Genomic DNA, 17,458 nt, shown 5'->3' with positions numbered 1-17,458 from the left:
TAAAAAAATCAGATGAGCGTCTGCACCCGCAAGGCGGTGCCGTTGTTATATAATGGCTTTATTGCACTCCCGCGACGACAAACATGTGATTAAGTTTAAATATGGATAAAATAATAAAAACTATAAATGTTTAAGGTTTATATATTGCTAAAATAGTACCCTTTTGTTTGATACGTATATGCTGAAATACTTTTTCATTGTCTGATATGTTTATGCTGAAATAAAATTATTTCATTGTTTTGTAAGTACATTGTATGTACAAATACAATTTTGTACGATGTTAAATTTGTTATGTATCAAATACTATTTGTATAGATGTCCCATTTGAATGAATGTTCTTGGTTACATAAATCGTAATCTTAGAAATCAGTTAAACAGAAGATCATTTGGTGTTTCCCTAATACTATCTAGTTTTCATTAATAATCAGCTTGAGGGATACCTCTTAAGCTTTTGTAAAACTGCAATATTAAACAAATAAACTTTAATTTCATATCTCGATGGTGAATAATCTAAATTTTCTTCAGAAACAATACATAAATTTAAGATCCATGCAACAAATAATAATATAGTGCCGTTTCCAAATATATCGCTTCAGTTACCGCTATTGATGCTATTTGAAATATTTTTCTTTACTGTGAGAGTTTGCTGTTCATTATGTATGAAATAAAAGAATAAAAGTTGAAAGTTGAAAGGAACTTTATGCACTGTTTGTAGAAGAGATAACATACTGTTATAGATGCCCTGGTTCCAATTAATGATCTACTGGCTTTAAGATAAGAAATTACGTACACCTTTGATACTACTCCCTTTTCAGTTAAACTTTAAAAAGTGTACGTGCAAGACAATGGTAAGTTTTTTAAGAATTGCGTTATTTAGATTTGTTTATAATCTCTTTGGATTTTATGTCAATCTGTTCGTAAGACTGGATAAAAATCAAAATATTATGGATTATACGTGAATATGATACGTGATTAAGCAGTTGGTTGAGAATATTTGTCATCATTAGAGACGGCAGGGTGCAATAATGGAATGTATACTATTTTAAACTTAACCCAAAATACTGTCTATACATACAAACCTGTTAATTTGTATGGTATGGTACTTGTACACTTTTTAGCTCCACTATTCGGAAAATAGGGGGACTATTCTGCTCGCCCCGTTGTCGGCGTCTGCGTCGGCGTGAGCTTTCGTGGTTAAAGTTTTGTTTTGTTTGTGTATATTTCATCTACATGTACACATGGTCATGGTCTGGACCAGAAATGGACTCGAGCAACAGTGTCTCTTCGATTAAAATGATTGAGAAATATGACTTATGTACGACGAAAGATTTTTATCCATTGTTCAATATACTCAAATAGTACCTATTTACCCAACTGTGCGTTTGAAGTGGAAATTGGCTTGTATATTTTCCGTTCAGTCGTTATTAACGATTTATTTCCATAGTTCTTACATTTCAGATAAGGACTTTACTTGTTCTGTCTCTCTTATTTCAAACCAATGCAGCGATAAGAAGTAAGTTTTCTGCATAACCTGTAAGTGAATATTTTTGTACGTTAAAAAAGTATAAACCACATTGGGACTTCTTGCAAATCCCTGAATTTGCACTATCGCGATTCTTCGATAATTTGTCAGTGGTCCCAATATAGTTTATACCCAAAATAACACCCACTTCTTTCACGTTCTTCCAATAATAAGTTATTTCCATATGTATCAGAAAATAGATATAAAGGCATGACTATCGATCTTTTCAACATCCAGTAAGGCCCGCACAGGTTAAATTGTAATTCGCCTTTCAATAAATAAATGATACAACTATCCTTCAGTTTTGAGTTTTACCGTCAGAAAAAGGGGTTGAACGATGATTTAAGAGTGTTAATGTTTTGATTTAGTTGTCAATTTTGGAAGATTTTATTTAAACTGCACCATTTTGTTTAAACGAATGGTGTGAGATCGCATGTGCAATCTCATGGAAGGGATATTGTGATATTGCGTCAGTGTTGTTTTTTCTTTTAATTACGACCTAAAATTGTGTCGGTGCGACGTTAACCCCAAAGACACCCCCCCACCCCCCCCCCCCCCCCCCCCACCAAAAAAAAAAAAAAAAAAATTGCCAAATTAAAGGATCATATGTTACTCAGTAGACCTTTAAAACTGACTGTTATAGAACTGATAACATAATTTTATTGTAACTTCTCTCATCATGTAGAAATATGTTCCGTTTATTATTTCAGTTTACCTGAGTGGGGGTGCACATTCGTACGAAGGAACGATTCATATAGAACACAGTGGCAGTTATGGTACGATCTGTGACGATAACTTTGATACCGCAGATGCTAAAGTTGTGTGTAGAATGCTTGGCTATCATGGGTAGGTACATTAACATTTTATTATGTTGATACCACAGATCCATGCTTAAAGTTGTGTGCAGAATGCTTGGCTATCATGGGTAGGTAAATAAACATTTTATTACGTTCATACCGCAGATGCTAAAGTTGTATGCAGAATGCTTGGCTATCATAGGTAGGTACCTAAACATTTTATTACGTTTATACCGCAGGTGCTAAAGTTGTTTGCAGAATGCTTGGCTATCATGGGTAGGTACGTCAACATTTTATTACGTTCATACCGCAGATGCTAAAGTTGTATGCAGAATGCTTGGCTATCATGGGTAGGTACATAAACGTTTTATTACGTTGATTCCGCAGATGCGCACGTTGAAAAGTTTAAGTGTGGTTAGTTTATTTTTCAAAATTCCATCAGACCAAATGGCCTATGAGGCAGATGCTAAAGCTTGGCTGTCATGGGTAGGTACATAAACATTTTATTACGTTCATACCGCAGATGCTGAAGTTGTATGCAGAATGCTTGGCTATCATGGGTAGGTACATAAACATTTTACTACGTTGATTCCGCAGATGCGCACGTTGAAAAGTTTAAGTGTGGTTAGTTTATTTTTCAAAATTCCATCAGACCAAATGGCCTATGAGGACAAACAAAGCATATTCTGCGTCGCACATATTTTGTTTCTTTACATTTCAAAACGTCATCATACTGTGCGATGCCTATAGCATTCAATATCCTATATTATTGTTTTGTAATACTAGTAAATGGATATATGTGATAACATTCGACTTTTAGATATAATGTTTGCTATATGTCAATACATACACATATATATCACACCTTCCTATATATTCACACAGTATGTACACAATATACAATGTATATGTTGAGCTAGTTAAAACGAAACACAAAACCAAAATATCAATTTAACGGTATATTTAGCTGTTCCGTTTAAACAGAATATACTTATAAAATAAGAATTTTAAACTAGGATTTTTATGGCAATGTACACAAAGAAAATACGTATTATTGACTATACTACAAACAAGCGGTTGGTATTTTATCTATGGTATACCGTGTCCAGACGTTTGTAGTACAATGTATATTTATCTAGTTAGTTGATTAATTGATTAAGTAATCAATGTACTTATACACAGACTACAGAACGAAATCATCTATAACAAAAGAAAATATCTAATACTGGTTATAAACAATTAACATATTTTTCAGTGACAGGAGCTGCGCATAGCTTCTTAATTCAAAAGCTCTATTCACAAATGTCCCTAACTTACGTGTTGTGCATACATTTTCAGAATTTAACAATTTTGGAATATTTGGTCTTTTCCAGTAATACATAGGAATAAAACATTTCGTCAAAACATTATACACTTTACATTCCAATACAAAATGATGTTCGTCTTCTAAAACATCACTAGAAAAGTATTTCCTTTTATTTAAAAGTATATTGGTTGGCTTAGTCCATGTACCAGTCTCAAAATGCAGTCTGTGAGAATATGCTCTTGAATTAGTAAAAAAGGGGGTTAATGCAAAAATACAATTGAGATATGATTAAAACCTAAAAGTAGCACTATGTTTGTAGAATAGAGTCCTGCCCGAACTATCTAACTTACTTGACCAATTTTGTACAAATTGATCTTTCAATCTTTGTTTTACATGACGGATGAATAGGTTAGTTTTACCAATATTTTGCATAAACCATGCATCCTAAAAGTCTAATGTGCATAAAAGTTATTTCATCAGTGAATACCAGTTTGTTTATTTCTTTTATTTGGGTAGTTTCAGAACATTTTTTTTTTTCATTAAGATAAACACCTTTTTTTTAACAAATTTGTTCTCATTCGTATGCAATATTTTTACCCAGTATTTTATGATGTTATAATATTAAAACTCATTGGCTGGAAAGTCACTATGTACAGAATCATTTTTAGTAGCTTTCAACACATGATATGCGTTTGCAAAATTGCATATGAGCTCTTAGAATTGTATAACCATGTATAAAACCCCAAACATCGCTACTACAGTAAAGTATAGGACAAATTAATTTACCAAATAGATCTAATCTATGTAAAGTAGTAATATTTACAAATTCATAAAGATATTTGTTCATTTTAGGTATGGCTTTTGTAATAAAAGCCAATACCCAAATAAGCCCCATGTGGTTCTGGGACGATCTGTGTATGAAAAGAATTGGAACCACTGCCTTACCCGTGCATGATCGTAAGAGGCGACTAATAGGGTCTTAACATTTGGTTTTGCTGTAACTCTGTATTTCCAGCAGGTATACAGATTTTGATTCCATACCTCATGTTTTCATTTCGATGTAAATGAGAACTGAAACCAAAATTTGTAGTCCTGTTTGGCGCCATATAACCTGTACTGTGTTGGTGTGCCGTAAAACCCAAATGAATAAAATAACAATACCCAAATATACACATTTTTGATAATATACATAACAAGTTCGTTATGATAAAAATTTATATCCCTGGGTAATTTTCCCCTTTCCTAAATATCATGATTTCTGTCTTATACGTATTCCAGGAAAGTGTCCATCTTTCACAGTAATCTTAAAGAACATTTAAACCCATTTGCAGTTTAACTCTACTATTATGGGTATTTGGAATGCTTGGCTGTCACGACATAGCACATCTCAGTATTTTGCCATTTGATTTAATATACATTTTTCTCTGGTAACCTTGCCTAAATGATTCGCGTACCAGTTATTCATAAATGATCTCAGTTAGGAGCTAAATAGTTTCAGGGATAAGGCAAAAATCACTCAATGTTTCAACTATCAACCTTCAACTAATGAAATCAGCTCAAACTCCTATAGGCTGGCGATACTATACTTGATTGGTCTTTCTGTCGAAGTTCCCGTCAGACAATGTCTTTGAACAGAAACGCACGAGTCCTATCGCATAGATGCTCAGCCTGTGTCTTTTTAATTGTCTACATCAATCGCTGGATACAGAATGACTTCTCTGTCATTTTAGCTACCTAATTATACCTTATCAGAAGTGAGCTTTGCTTGGTGCTATTTATAGAACTTATTTCTGATTGTCCAAATTAGCACTTAATATTTTACAACGGGTACTTGCTTTAACAAATAGTTGGCTCCCTTTAACTATTGTATATAATATAACGGGTGATGCTGGGATGCAGCTCTCACTGTAATTAACCCAAATCCATAAGTGACACAAATCCTATTATTTACAATATTTCAACAATAACTATAGCAATGATAGCATGAAGAGAGAGTCAAGCACTATCTGTGCTTATGTGTTACGTTATCAATATATCAAATGTACAAATTATTCTGACATATGGGCCGGTGTAATGAAGTATTTCGACCCCCATAGAATAACGACCCCCACCCCCGGTCATTATTCTATAGAAAATGTGACTCCTTTCCTGTGAAATATTGACTCCCCTTATAAAAAACTGACTCCCTTTGAAAACTCTATAGAATAACGACCCCCCGGTCATTATTCTATAGAAAAACTGACCCCTCCAAGTAAAATACTGACTCCCTAAAGATGACTCCCTTCGAATCTCATAGAATAACGACTCCGGTTATTATTCTATAGAAAAAGTGACTCCTTCCATGTAAAATACTCACTGCCGAAATTACTAAATTCGAATTCTCATACAATATCGATTCCTGGGTATTATTCTGTTTAAAAAAGTTACTCTTTCCGTGTAAAACACCGGCTTCTAAAAAGACTTTCGACGATAATATCTATTAAAAAGTGATTCCCACCAAACCTAACGGACAATTTTACTAGATCTACAACTCTAAAACCCTCCATTGCCAATAGTTAACATTTTGATTGTACTACTACTACTGGTGCCGCTACTTCTATTGCTATTACTACATGTACTTCTTCTTCTTCTTCTTCTACTACTACTATTTCTACTACTACTACTACAACTGCTACTACTGATACTACTATACCTGCTTCCACTAATACGTCTTGTACATCTACCTCTTCTTCTCCTGCTGCTGTTGTTGCTGTCACTTATTCCTCTGCTGCTGCTGCTGCTGCTGCTGCTGCTGCTGCTGCAACTGCCACTACCACTGCCACTACTACTACTATTACTACTACTACTACTTTCTATTGTTGCCGCTACCGTACTTTACTGCCACTGCTAAGTATTGCAACTTCTATTAATACTAAGTTCTATGCTAGCAGTTTCTTGTGCAGTTTTTTTCTGAAGAATTACTTCATACCGAAGTTTGCAGGGATTATTGACACTGGTGTGTTTTGTGAACGTATTGTGAATTGTTATTTTCCTGAAAAAAAATGTATACACGAAGATACATCGTCTAGAAATAGAATCCCTTTTCCCGTTGCGGAATGCTCTGATTTCTGTGTCAGGTGATGGTATCTGGGGCTAATGGTCAAACGGAAGGACGGACGGACGGACAAGGGCAAATCTATATGCCCCCTCCCCCGAGTGGGGGCATAAAATGCAGCAATTATGCCTTAGATACATGAGTTATCACTAAATTGACCAAATGACCGGGGGTCGTTTTTTTTATGGGAGTCAATATTCTTCGCGAGGTTCAGTTTACTTCACGTGGGGGAGTCATAGAACTATGATCTGGAGGTCATAATACTATGACCGGGGGTCATTTTTTTCTATAGAATAATGACCGGGGGGTTATTATTCTATGGGGGTCGAAATACTTCATTACACCGGCATATTTGGTTTTGTGGGAGTTACTGTCGTACCATTCACCTGTTTGTTTGTTTGTCTTTCAACAAATTTACAGAAACATTGCCAGCAGTTTACGACTGGTCAAAAGTCATTGCTACCTTGGGTTATATGACGGATAACATAACATAATAGCGTTATGGTATTGCGCCAGGTGTAGGCTGCATATTTCTGAGCTCCTAAGTTTTGACTGTTTTCAAGTGTTTCTGCTTTACGTAGAATATTGAATTTTTGCAGTTGTGTGCAGAAAATAGCTAGGATTGTGTTTTTGTGTTTATTTCTTGGATTTATTTTGTGCTTTTTCTAGAAATTTAGATTTTAAAAGCAAAAGTTGTATATATTGTGACATTTTATACATGTGCATTTTACCTACGGCAATGATGAGTGAACGCCTATTAATGCGGATTTCATCAGATTTGGTGAACAAAATCTCACCCGGAGTTAATGATAATCTAAATACAATGAAAGTACAATATAGTAGAGATTATTATTACTGGATTATAGCTGTGTACCCAGAAGATTTACAATACCAAATGGAGAGACATTATCATTATTGAAAGAATTTAATCTTTTAAAATACAGAGGTAAACGAGCGGGTCGCCCAAAGGCAAAAAGCAATGCTGGTGTTCATATGAAAAATTTAATTCAAATTAAACAAGATCATACATTGTTATTAAATAACAAGAATGAAAAAGTCATATGCTTAACATTAAACTGCAGATCCCTTGCAAATAAAGGCGATCTTCTTGGGCAGATTTTCAGAGAAGAGAAAATTGACTTTGCACTGCTCACGGAAACATGGTTTTCAGACAACAAACAACATCAATTCGAAACTTCTGACTTAAATCAAAACGGCTATAAAATCAGTGTAGCGAACAGGAAGAACAGAGTCGAGGGTGGTATTGCAGTCACGTGCCGTACAGGAGTGAATATGCGTAGACTGTCCATGGGAACTACACAGACTTTTGAATTTGGCGTCTGGCAACTTATTCTTAAAAACATTACAGTTCATTTGGTCGGCATTTATAGATCTCCATCAGTGTCGACTCCTGCTCAATTTGTCCCAGATTTCTTTCAGTTTATGGAAGACACACTCCCAAAGTTTACAAATATCTTGGTAATGGGTGACTTCAACCTACATATAGATGAAAACAGCAGCACAATTTCAGAATTCAAAAATTCGTTATGTGCTATGGGTCTAGAGCAACATGTTAACTTTACTACTCATACAGCTGGTCAAAGTCTGGACCTGGTTATTACTGAAGCTGCAAATGGTGTTTACATTTTATCTTGTGAACCTGGTTTATTTGTATCTGACCACTGTGTTGTAAAATGTGTTCTAAATATACAAAAAGAAAGTATAACTAGCAAAACAGTGGAATTTCGAAATTTTAAACAGATCAATCACGAAGAATTTTCAAGAGACCTTGGTTATATATCGGTAATTAGTGAAGACGTCGATTCTTTTGTCGATCGGTTTGTAATAGAAATAGAGTCAGTTCTTGATAAACATGCACCACTGACACAGAAAACTAAGATCTGTCGGTCACCTAAACCATGGTTTAGCGTCGACTTACTTCAACTTAAAAGGTCATTACGTAAAGCTGAACGAGTATGGAGAAAATACCGGGAACCGTACCAACTTGACACTGTAAAATAGCTACGTCTCAAGTATCATTATGAAATTCGTAAAGAACAAAGATCAGTTCTTAGTGAGAAAGTGGTAAATTCAAAAGGCGATTCAAAAAAATTGTACAAGTTGGTATCGGAACTCACTGGAACAAAGTCTGAAAATCCAATGCCCGCTGAAGAAAGTAACATTACATTGGCAGAGAAATTTGCAGATTTCTTTTTGAGCAAAATTGAAAAGATCCGTGAATCACTTGGAAATTATAAAAGTTACGTACCAGAAAAAAGGGATGTTCCACGTTTTGAGGTTTCAGAGATCTAAGTGAAGCAGACGTGAAAAAAATGATAAATGAACTTCAAACCAAATCCTGTGAGCTTGATAAACTACCCACAAAAATATCAAAGATGCATTTCAATGAATTGGTCCCTTTAATAACTGACTTGGTTAATTTGTCATTACGTCAAGGGATTTTTCCATCGCAGTGGAAACATGCGATAGTCAGGCCTTTGTTGAAGAAGGTCGGACTCGAACTTGTGCTATCCAATTATCGCCCTGTGAGCAATTTGCCATTTCTATCGAAACTTATAGAGAAGGCAGCTCTTTTCTTATTAAATAAACATGCTAGTGAATACCATCTTCTTCCCAAGAAGCAGTCGGCGTATAGACGCTTTCACTCATGCGAAACGGCTTTACTCCGTTTAACCAGTGACTTGTTGGAAGGCTTGGAAAATCAGGAGGTCAGTGCTCTAATTGCACTGGATCTGAGTGCCGCCTTTGACACTGTTGACCACGATATTTTAGTGCAAGTGTTACACTCTCAGTATGGGCTATGTGGTACAGCTCTCAACTGGATTGACTCTTATCTTAGGCCACGCAGTTGTATTGTAAGTGTAGAAACTGCTGTTTCAACTCCACGCCCATTACAATGTAGCGTTCCCCAGGGTAGCTGTTTAGGCCCCTGGCTCTATCTCACTTACGCAGGAACTCTATTTAATGTCATTCCCCAGTCAATATCTGTGTATGGGTTTGCTGATGACCATATTGCAAACAAACGCTTTCGACCAACTTCAGTTGAAAATGAGAAACAGGCTATCCAAGAACTTGAAAACTGTGCATTCACCATTGATAACTGGATGAAACAAAACAAACTTAAAATGAATACGTCAAAAACCGAATTCATCTTATTCGGTAGTAGACAGCAACTTCACAAATGTTCAATAACAGAAATATTATTGACATTGCTGGTGACAAAATCAAATCAGTACATTGTATAAGGTACCTAGGGGCATTCTTAGATGAAAATCTTAGTTTTAAGGATCATGTCAAGAGAAAATGTCAAACCGCAATGGTTAATTATCTTAGAATCAAAAATATTAGAAAATACCTTACTAAAGAGGCTACTGAAATTCTGGTATTATCACTGGTCATTTCACATATAGATTATTGCAATGCAATATTGTATGGTATTCCTCACTGTAAAATTCAGAAAATGCAAAGGATACAAAACATGTGTGCCAAACTCGACCTCATTTCAAGCCACGTAACAATCACGAGTTTAGCTGTTGTGAAGCACATATCTGAAAATATTTTTAAACTGATATATGCTACATTTCCTATCTAATACAAGGTAGTATTGAGGTGGAGGCATTTCGTCTTTTTATTGCAGACCGTCTAAAGCGTATTCTGGAGCACATTTTGGACAGGGAACAGGGCCAACATGGATAGATGAGCTGCAATGTACAGGATACGAGTCAGATGTCAGTGACTGTCGGAGAAACTCTTGGGGAAATGAAGATTGTGGTCACTCTGAGGACGCCGGTGTGAGATGTTGTAAGATCAATTTAAATGGCAAACGAGGTCCCATTGCAAACTGCTTGTTTACTTAAGAATCTAACTCTAATATAGGCCCTTATCTACATCCAACTAAACGTAAATGTTTGTCTTTGTCAAGTCTAGGCAAAGTTTGAAACTGGCTTACCATATTACCACTCTAGTGGCCACATTTTCTTGTTGCGGATTGTCATATATCTCTGAAAAATATTTACCTATATGAAATATAGAAAACAAATGAAATTGGATTACCTGAGGTCAAATCAAAGAAGAACCTTATTAACACTCTAGAGACAACGTTTTTGACTTGATCTTCATAAAACTTTTACAGAATGTATATGTCTGTAAATTCCAGATTAAGTCTAAAACTTGTTTACCTAGGTCAAAAACTAGGTCACTAGGTCAAATCATAGAAAAGCCTTGTTAATACTATAGAGACCACAATTTCCATTTGATCTATATTGAAAATGTCAGAATGTTTATCTCCATAAAATAAAAATCAAATTCGAAACTGGGTTACCTGAGATCTTTAACTAGGTCACTAGGTCAAGTCATAGAAAAGCCTTATTACACTCCAGAAGCCACATTCTTATCTTGATCTTCATGAAATTAAGATTAAATTTAAAATTGGTTATCTGACTTCTTAAACTAAGTCACTAGGTCGAATCATAGAGACAACATTTTTAACTTGATCTTTATAAAACTGCCAGAATCCTGAAGTCAAAAACTAGGTCACTAGGTAAAACTATAGATATACCTTGTTAACACTCTAAGGACCACATATTTCATTTGATCTACATAAACATTGTTTGAATGTTTATCTCCATCAAATATAAGTCAGGTTCAAAATTCGATTACCCGAAATCTTAAAGTAGGTCACTACTTTAAATGCACTATTTAAAGGATTTTCACCAAACATAGTTAGAAGCAAGGCCAAATTGTTATTCTTATTGCTTTGATTTAGCATTTTAATCATTATGTTGATATTACTTTGTATTCAACTGATTCATATTTCCATGACAGTTCGTTTATAGATCTTATCTATTTGTATACACATGTACATAGAAATGTCGTTAACATAAGGATTGAAATGCTAGACCAAAGGAACAGGATGCATTTATTTTATGCTTGCAAAGATGAAGTACATACTATTTCTGCTTATAATCTATAAGATTTATATTTGCAGCCTCTCACGACGTACAGACAATCAGACTGATAGGTGGTAGAGGCAACTTTGAAGGTAACAGTAGCAGTATAGTAGCATAGGTTCAGTTCATACATAAATATTTAATATAAGTTTGTATTGCAATTGCAGGATTTTCACGGACACTTGGGGCCCCCCTCTCCTCCATCCCTGCCAACTATTAGCCAGTTGTTTCTTTTAGCATTTTAAAACGAACTGAGCATAGGTGGAGATCAATGACCACGTTTCAGTACAATTTCAGCATGTTTAGAAAAACGCAATTCTCTCTATATTACTGCATTTAACACTGGAACGCGACTTTGCGCAAGATACCCGCTCTTTTTGATAATTATTGCGCATGCCTCGGGTACTCGGAGTTTCATAGTAAACAGTCCTCGTGTAGTAATTATCTGGGCCGGCCTATGCAGGTATCCATTTAGAAGTGTTCTACCGAAGAAAACAAGATCGAATTATGACAGTATCGAAACCTGTCAATTCTTAGGACGGTGTCCATTTGATTAAATAGGATTGACAGGTAACTGCTAAGTTAAAGCTGAATCTACTATTGATTCGAAGTGTTTATTTCAGACTTTCCTATTCTGTAATATAATGACTTCAGACTTTCCTATTCTGTAATATAATGATTTCAGACTTTCCTATTCTGTAATATAATGATTTCAGACTTACCTATTCTGTAATATAATGATTTCAGACTTTCCTATTCTGTAATATAATGATTTCAGACTTACCTATTCTGTATTATAATGATTTCAGACTTACCTATGCTGTATTATAATGATTTCAGACTTACCTATTCTGTAATATAATGATTTCAGACTTTCCTGTTCTGTAATATCATGATTTCAGACTTTCCTGTTCTGTATCATGATTTCAGACTTACCTATTTTGCAATATAAAAAGCGCGAGCACAGATGGTAAAAAAATATGTATATTTTTAAAACATGCTAAAATTGTAATAAAATATCTCTATGATCTCAACTATGCTCAGTTTGTTTTAAAATTCTAACTGATATTGGTTAACAGTCGATTAGGACACAGGACAGGTGGGGAGTCCTGACCCCAAGTGTTTGTAGATAAAACATACAAAGACACATTTACAATGATAACGCATACCAGAAAATGATCCACGAATGAGACTATGGAAGCATGTAGAAGTGTTACTCACACTGTAAGTAAAGTATAACTATTTACACTATTATAAGGTAATAAACGCGAACATTTTTATTTTGTAGGAACAGTTGATGTGATGGAGAACGGTCATTGGGGAAGTATTTGTGACAGAAACTTTACAGATCAGGATGCCACTGTCGTCTGCAGAGCTCTAGGCTTCACAGACGGGTAGCCAGCTGTTTTTACATTTAAATGTTATTTTGCATATTTCTATTTTTTTTTCACCAAATTGTATTCATGTTCTGTTCTTGATTAATATTTTAGAAGGTTTATTGTACAGTATTAGAAAACCTTAAAAGAATGCGAAAGCGCCTATGAGTACCTCCTAGTACTAGTGATTAAATATCATGAGAATCAGTAAAAAATAACAATTCCTGTTTTATTCAACAGGCATGCTGTTAAAGGCGCGTACTTTGGTCAATTAAATCGTGGGCGTATCTGGACAGACAAGCTAGGTTGCCATGGAAACGAAACGGGTATTTGGCAGTGTAAATATTATGCTACTCGTTGGGGCCAATCCAATACCTGCAACGATAGTATGGATGCCGGGGTTGTATGCGGTAAATATGCTTTAAATAAGCAGATGGTGAGATTGTGTGCGTTACATATTTGTTTAACACATGTGGATGATTGGGTCGTACGCGGTAAATATGTCTTAAATACATGGATATTATGTGCGGTAAATATGCACAAAGTAAAGTGCATTACGGCATAATTTTTGACAGAATTGTACCTATTCGGACATGCACTGACACCTATATATATCCAATAATCGTAACAACAATCCTATCATTCAGTTAGGACTTTCGTTAACTATTACATAATTCTTTCTTCTTTTTTTGTCATTGTTACTGTTGAAAAGCTGATCACTTTTTTTATGATGTTTTACACATATGCATTAAATATCCGTAAATATACTTGAAAAAAAAAAAGATCAAAGAAAAAAATGATATGTAGTCTCTAGGGACAATATGCTTGTTTAGTCAGCACACATAACACCATCAGTAGAACTACAGCCTTGCAAAGACTCAAATTTATTCTGGCGGGATGGACAAACATGTGTTTTTATCTAAAAGGTTCAAGGAATGATGACTTGGATTTAATAGGCGGCATTGAGAATGATTAATAAAATAAACACAAAAACATAAAGCCATATTTCCTTCCTGTAGATCACACTGCAGTCCGTCTTGTTGGAGGTAGTTTGCCGTCTGAAGGGCGTGTTGAGGTCCAGCATAATGGTGTTTGGGGAACAGTTTGTGGCAACAGCTTCACGCAACATGATGCTGACGTTGTTTGTAGAATGTTAAGCTTCAATCATAGGTATACATGTATATAGTTCTATTTTTATCATGTATTTGTTCAGAAAAACATGCAAAATAAAGCTTAAGTAAAAATATTGACTGAAATAAATAACGGTAAACCTTACGGGAAATTATTAGGTCATGTATAACGAATGTAAGTCAGAAATATTGTTTTTTATTCAAAAGTGCAGTGTCTATACAGTACAATACAACTCGGGGGTCTGGACCGATATGGCTGGGAGATCTTGGTTGCCATGGTGGCGAAGTAGATATACAGTTTTGTAACCTTGGTGGCTGGAATAATCATTCATGTAACCATGCCAACGATGTTGGTGTAACATGCAGTAAGTAGAATTTGGTGGTCATGATAAATAATAGATCTACTGCTTCTTTAGATAAATGATTCATTGTGCCGAGAGTACCTTGCTTTTTATATTGTAGGATACATTTTATTTTACAGTGTTAAGGTCATATTTACTCTGATCACGTTTTAATTCAGATATATCTTACAGAGCCAACAGATGTTCGTCTGTCGAGGGGATCTAATCCATCCGAAGGAACAGTTGAAATCAAAATAGACGGTTCTTGGAAGACGATATGTGATCCGGGCTTCGGTGACAATGAGGCTAGTGTTATATGCAGAATGCTGGGATATACTGGGAGGTAAGTAAGTGTAGCCGGAATGTTCCTCGCACCCCTCATAGAATGTGTCAACCCCATTTTATTTGATAATGAATATCCATCTATTCTGTCAAAGGTTAGAAAACAGATAAATAGGGATTATGTTGTTTATAGTTCGAAAGTTTTCTCTTGCTTCTAGTTTTTGACTGATTCCACTATTCTCATCCAATGTTATATAGAGAAGTGTGATTATGTTTGTTTCAACGACAGACAAGAGACTCTTTGACTGGTTTTCAGTTCAACTCGTCTCTTGAAAGAATTTGCCTTGTAGATATGGTTTACCGCATGATTTGAAACGTTGGCTAATCTTACAGGGTGGGTCAAGTTAGGTCGGAGATGGGGGTAGTGGAGAGTTTCTTGCATTATCCTTTTCACAAGTATTATCCTCTTTCTAACATTCATGCTGGGTCAATCCCACTGCGCAGACAAGCTGAATGGATTCGAATCAGGAATTGATTATTCTGACAATCTATACAGATTTTCTTTCTTCAAGTGTCTTCAAAATGGTGGCAAAACATGAAATAGATCATATCTAATGAGTTTTAGCATTATGTGACGTGCACTATGTAGGTTTATATCGGTATTCATTTTTAGCTCGACTTTTCAAAGAAAAAGTAGAGCTATTGCACTCGCCTCAGCGTCGGCGTCGGCGTCGCCGTTGGTATAAGTTTTTGATAAAGTCGGATATCTCTGTTACTATCAAAACTTAAAATACTTATTTACTATCAAAGTCTACACCAAGAGAAACAACCCCCATAACTCTGATTTGAATTTTGACAGAGTTATGCCCCTTTTTAACTTAGAATGTTTGGGTTAACGTTTTTGATAAAGTCAAATATCTCTGTTACTTTCAAAGCTTTTGACTTGAAAGTTTAAATAATTATTTACTGTCAAGGTCTACGCCAGGAGAAACAATTACCCATTACTCTGATTTGAATTTTGACAGAGTTTTGTCCCTTTTTTGGTTAAAGTTTTATAAAGTTTTTACTGGCAAAGCTCTAATTCAGAGTCAAGCACTGAGAAAAGTCGAGCGCGCCGTCTTACGGACAGCTCTTGTTGATATTTGAGTCACCGAGAATTAAAACATGATTTATGAAGTAATTTGGGTCCACTGTCTTAATTAAAGATAACTATTACTTTAAACGTTCCGATATACTTTCTTTTAACTTTAAGGCCAATTACATACAATTTCTACATGTAGATCGTTTGGATTAATGTCAGTCATTTACATGAATGTTCAAACACTTAGAGAGTAAATTATTTTACAGTAATTCTCCTCATACAATATATCACTCGGATTACTTCGGTCACAGTTATTCAGTTGGTTTGGATAAAGTCAGTTGCCAAGGCGACGAAAGCGATATTAGCCAGTGTTCTTCTATTCCCCATACGTCATGTTCAACCTCAAAAAATGTTGGTCTAAGATGCGGTAAAGTCGGATATTTCATTTGTAATAGTTGGTCAGCATATGATTTACAACTTCTGACATAGATAAATATGAATTCACTTTTGTGCAAAAACCATTCATTTTGTTTTATATAAATTCAGATATTTATTATAATTAATTTCGTTCATTTAAAGGGAATTCCTATAGTTTTTTATGCGCATCTTTCTGCACAGCCGACACTTTCTATGGAAAACTGAGGTGAAGTCAACATTTGTTGAAACATGTGACAGACAATCTTAAAAATGAGGAATCTTGAATGAAATAACATTTTTGAAGTTTTATCGGTAATCAAATGTTGATACTAGTTTATATTGTATTGACAAATATCATGCCTGACAGGTATCTTGCCATTTTTGTTGTTGTGTTTCCACGTCGCATTTGAGTACAAAGACAGTGTTGTTCATATAATGTAAGACAATTGACTTAGTACTGGTAAGACACTATCAGCTTTCAGATTATTTAGTATTCAATTATAGAAAGAATTAAGAATTTTTAAAACTTTTTTGACTTATAGCAGATATACATGTAATCAATTTGGTCAGGTTCGCGCCTTTTTTTCGTCCGAACGGGTGTTGTATTCAAGCGGTCTTAACATAAAATTTAGCCTGGTGACCCATACATTTTAAGCCATTTTTATGCTCATAATACAATTATTTATACACAAGAGAAACAGGAAAAAAATCTATGAAAGAGTTTTTTCAAAATTTAAAAATATATTCTTCTGTATGGGTATTTTTCATGAAAAAAGTTCACAAAAGTGAATATGAAACAATATTATTTTTTTCATTTGTACCCATTATTGTAAGGATATAGTATTATAAATATGACTTTGATATCAAGTAAGTATATAATAAAATCTGTAATAAGAATAAACCTTATCGTGCTGTCTTGAAGTATATTTTTTTCGGTATTTATAAAAAAGCAGAAAATTATGAAAATGTTGAAAAATTGCTGTTAGTTTCAGCAATAGTGGGTGTGTTCAAAACAACTTTTCACAAAAACAAGCCTGGTGACCTATTGTTTTTATGTGTTCATTGTTTTAAGCACAAATTTTCCTATCATATATGTGAATTTAAAAAAAATCTCATTCTATGAAAGGAAAAAAACTATAGGA

The 17,458-nt window shown here is 34.8% G+C and overlaps 1 protein-coding gene across 1 annotated transcript in view; it reads left to right on the top strand.

Annotated features, from left to right (window-relative positions):
- Window positions 1-785: 785 nt before the first annotated feature.
- LOC123541924 (deleted in malignant brain tumors 1 protein-like) overlaps window positions 786-17,458 on the top strand; it is a 32,547-nt gene continuing 15,874 nt past the window's right edge. Inside the window, exons 1-11 of the mRNA XM_053532174.1 lie at window positions 786-848; window positions 1,459-1,513; window positions 2,233-2,368; window positions 10,378-10,541; window positions 11,728-11,781; window positions 12,978-13,083; window positions 13,306-13,475; window positions 14,085-14,235; window positions 14,403-14,560; window positions 14,729-14,879; window positions 16,166-16,326. Of these exons, the coding sequence (XP_053388149.1) occupies window positions 846-848; window positions 1,459-1,513; window positions 2,233-2,368; window positions 10,378-10,541; window positions 11,728-11,781; window positions 12,978-13,083; window positions 13,306-13,475; window positions 14,085-14,235; window positions 14,403-14,560; window positions 14,729-14,879; window positions 16,166-16,326 (1,309 nt within the window). The 5' untranslated portion in view covers window positions 786-845. The remainder of the gene's footprint in view (window positions 849-1,458; window positions 1,514-2,232; window positions 2,369-10,377; window positions 10,542-11,727; window positions 11,782-12,977; window positions 13,084-13,305; window positions 13,476-14,084; window positions 14,236-14,402; window positions 14,561-14,728; window positions 14,880-16,165; window positions 16,327-17,458) is intronic.

The sequence above is a fragment of the Mercenaria mercenaria genome, chromosome 19 (genome assembly GCF_021730395.1).
Source record: "Mercenaria mercenaria strain notata chromosome 19, MADL_Memer_1, whole genome shotgun sequence".
In the NCBI taxonomy this organism is placed as follows: Eukaryota; Metazoa; Mollusca; class Bivalvia; order Venerida; family Veneridae; genus Mercenaria; species Mercenaria mercenaria.
Note: the sequence above shows the minus strand (reverse complement) of the source record. Positions and strands in the feature narration are given on the sequence as shown.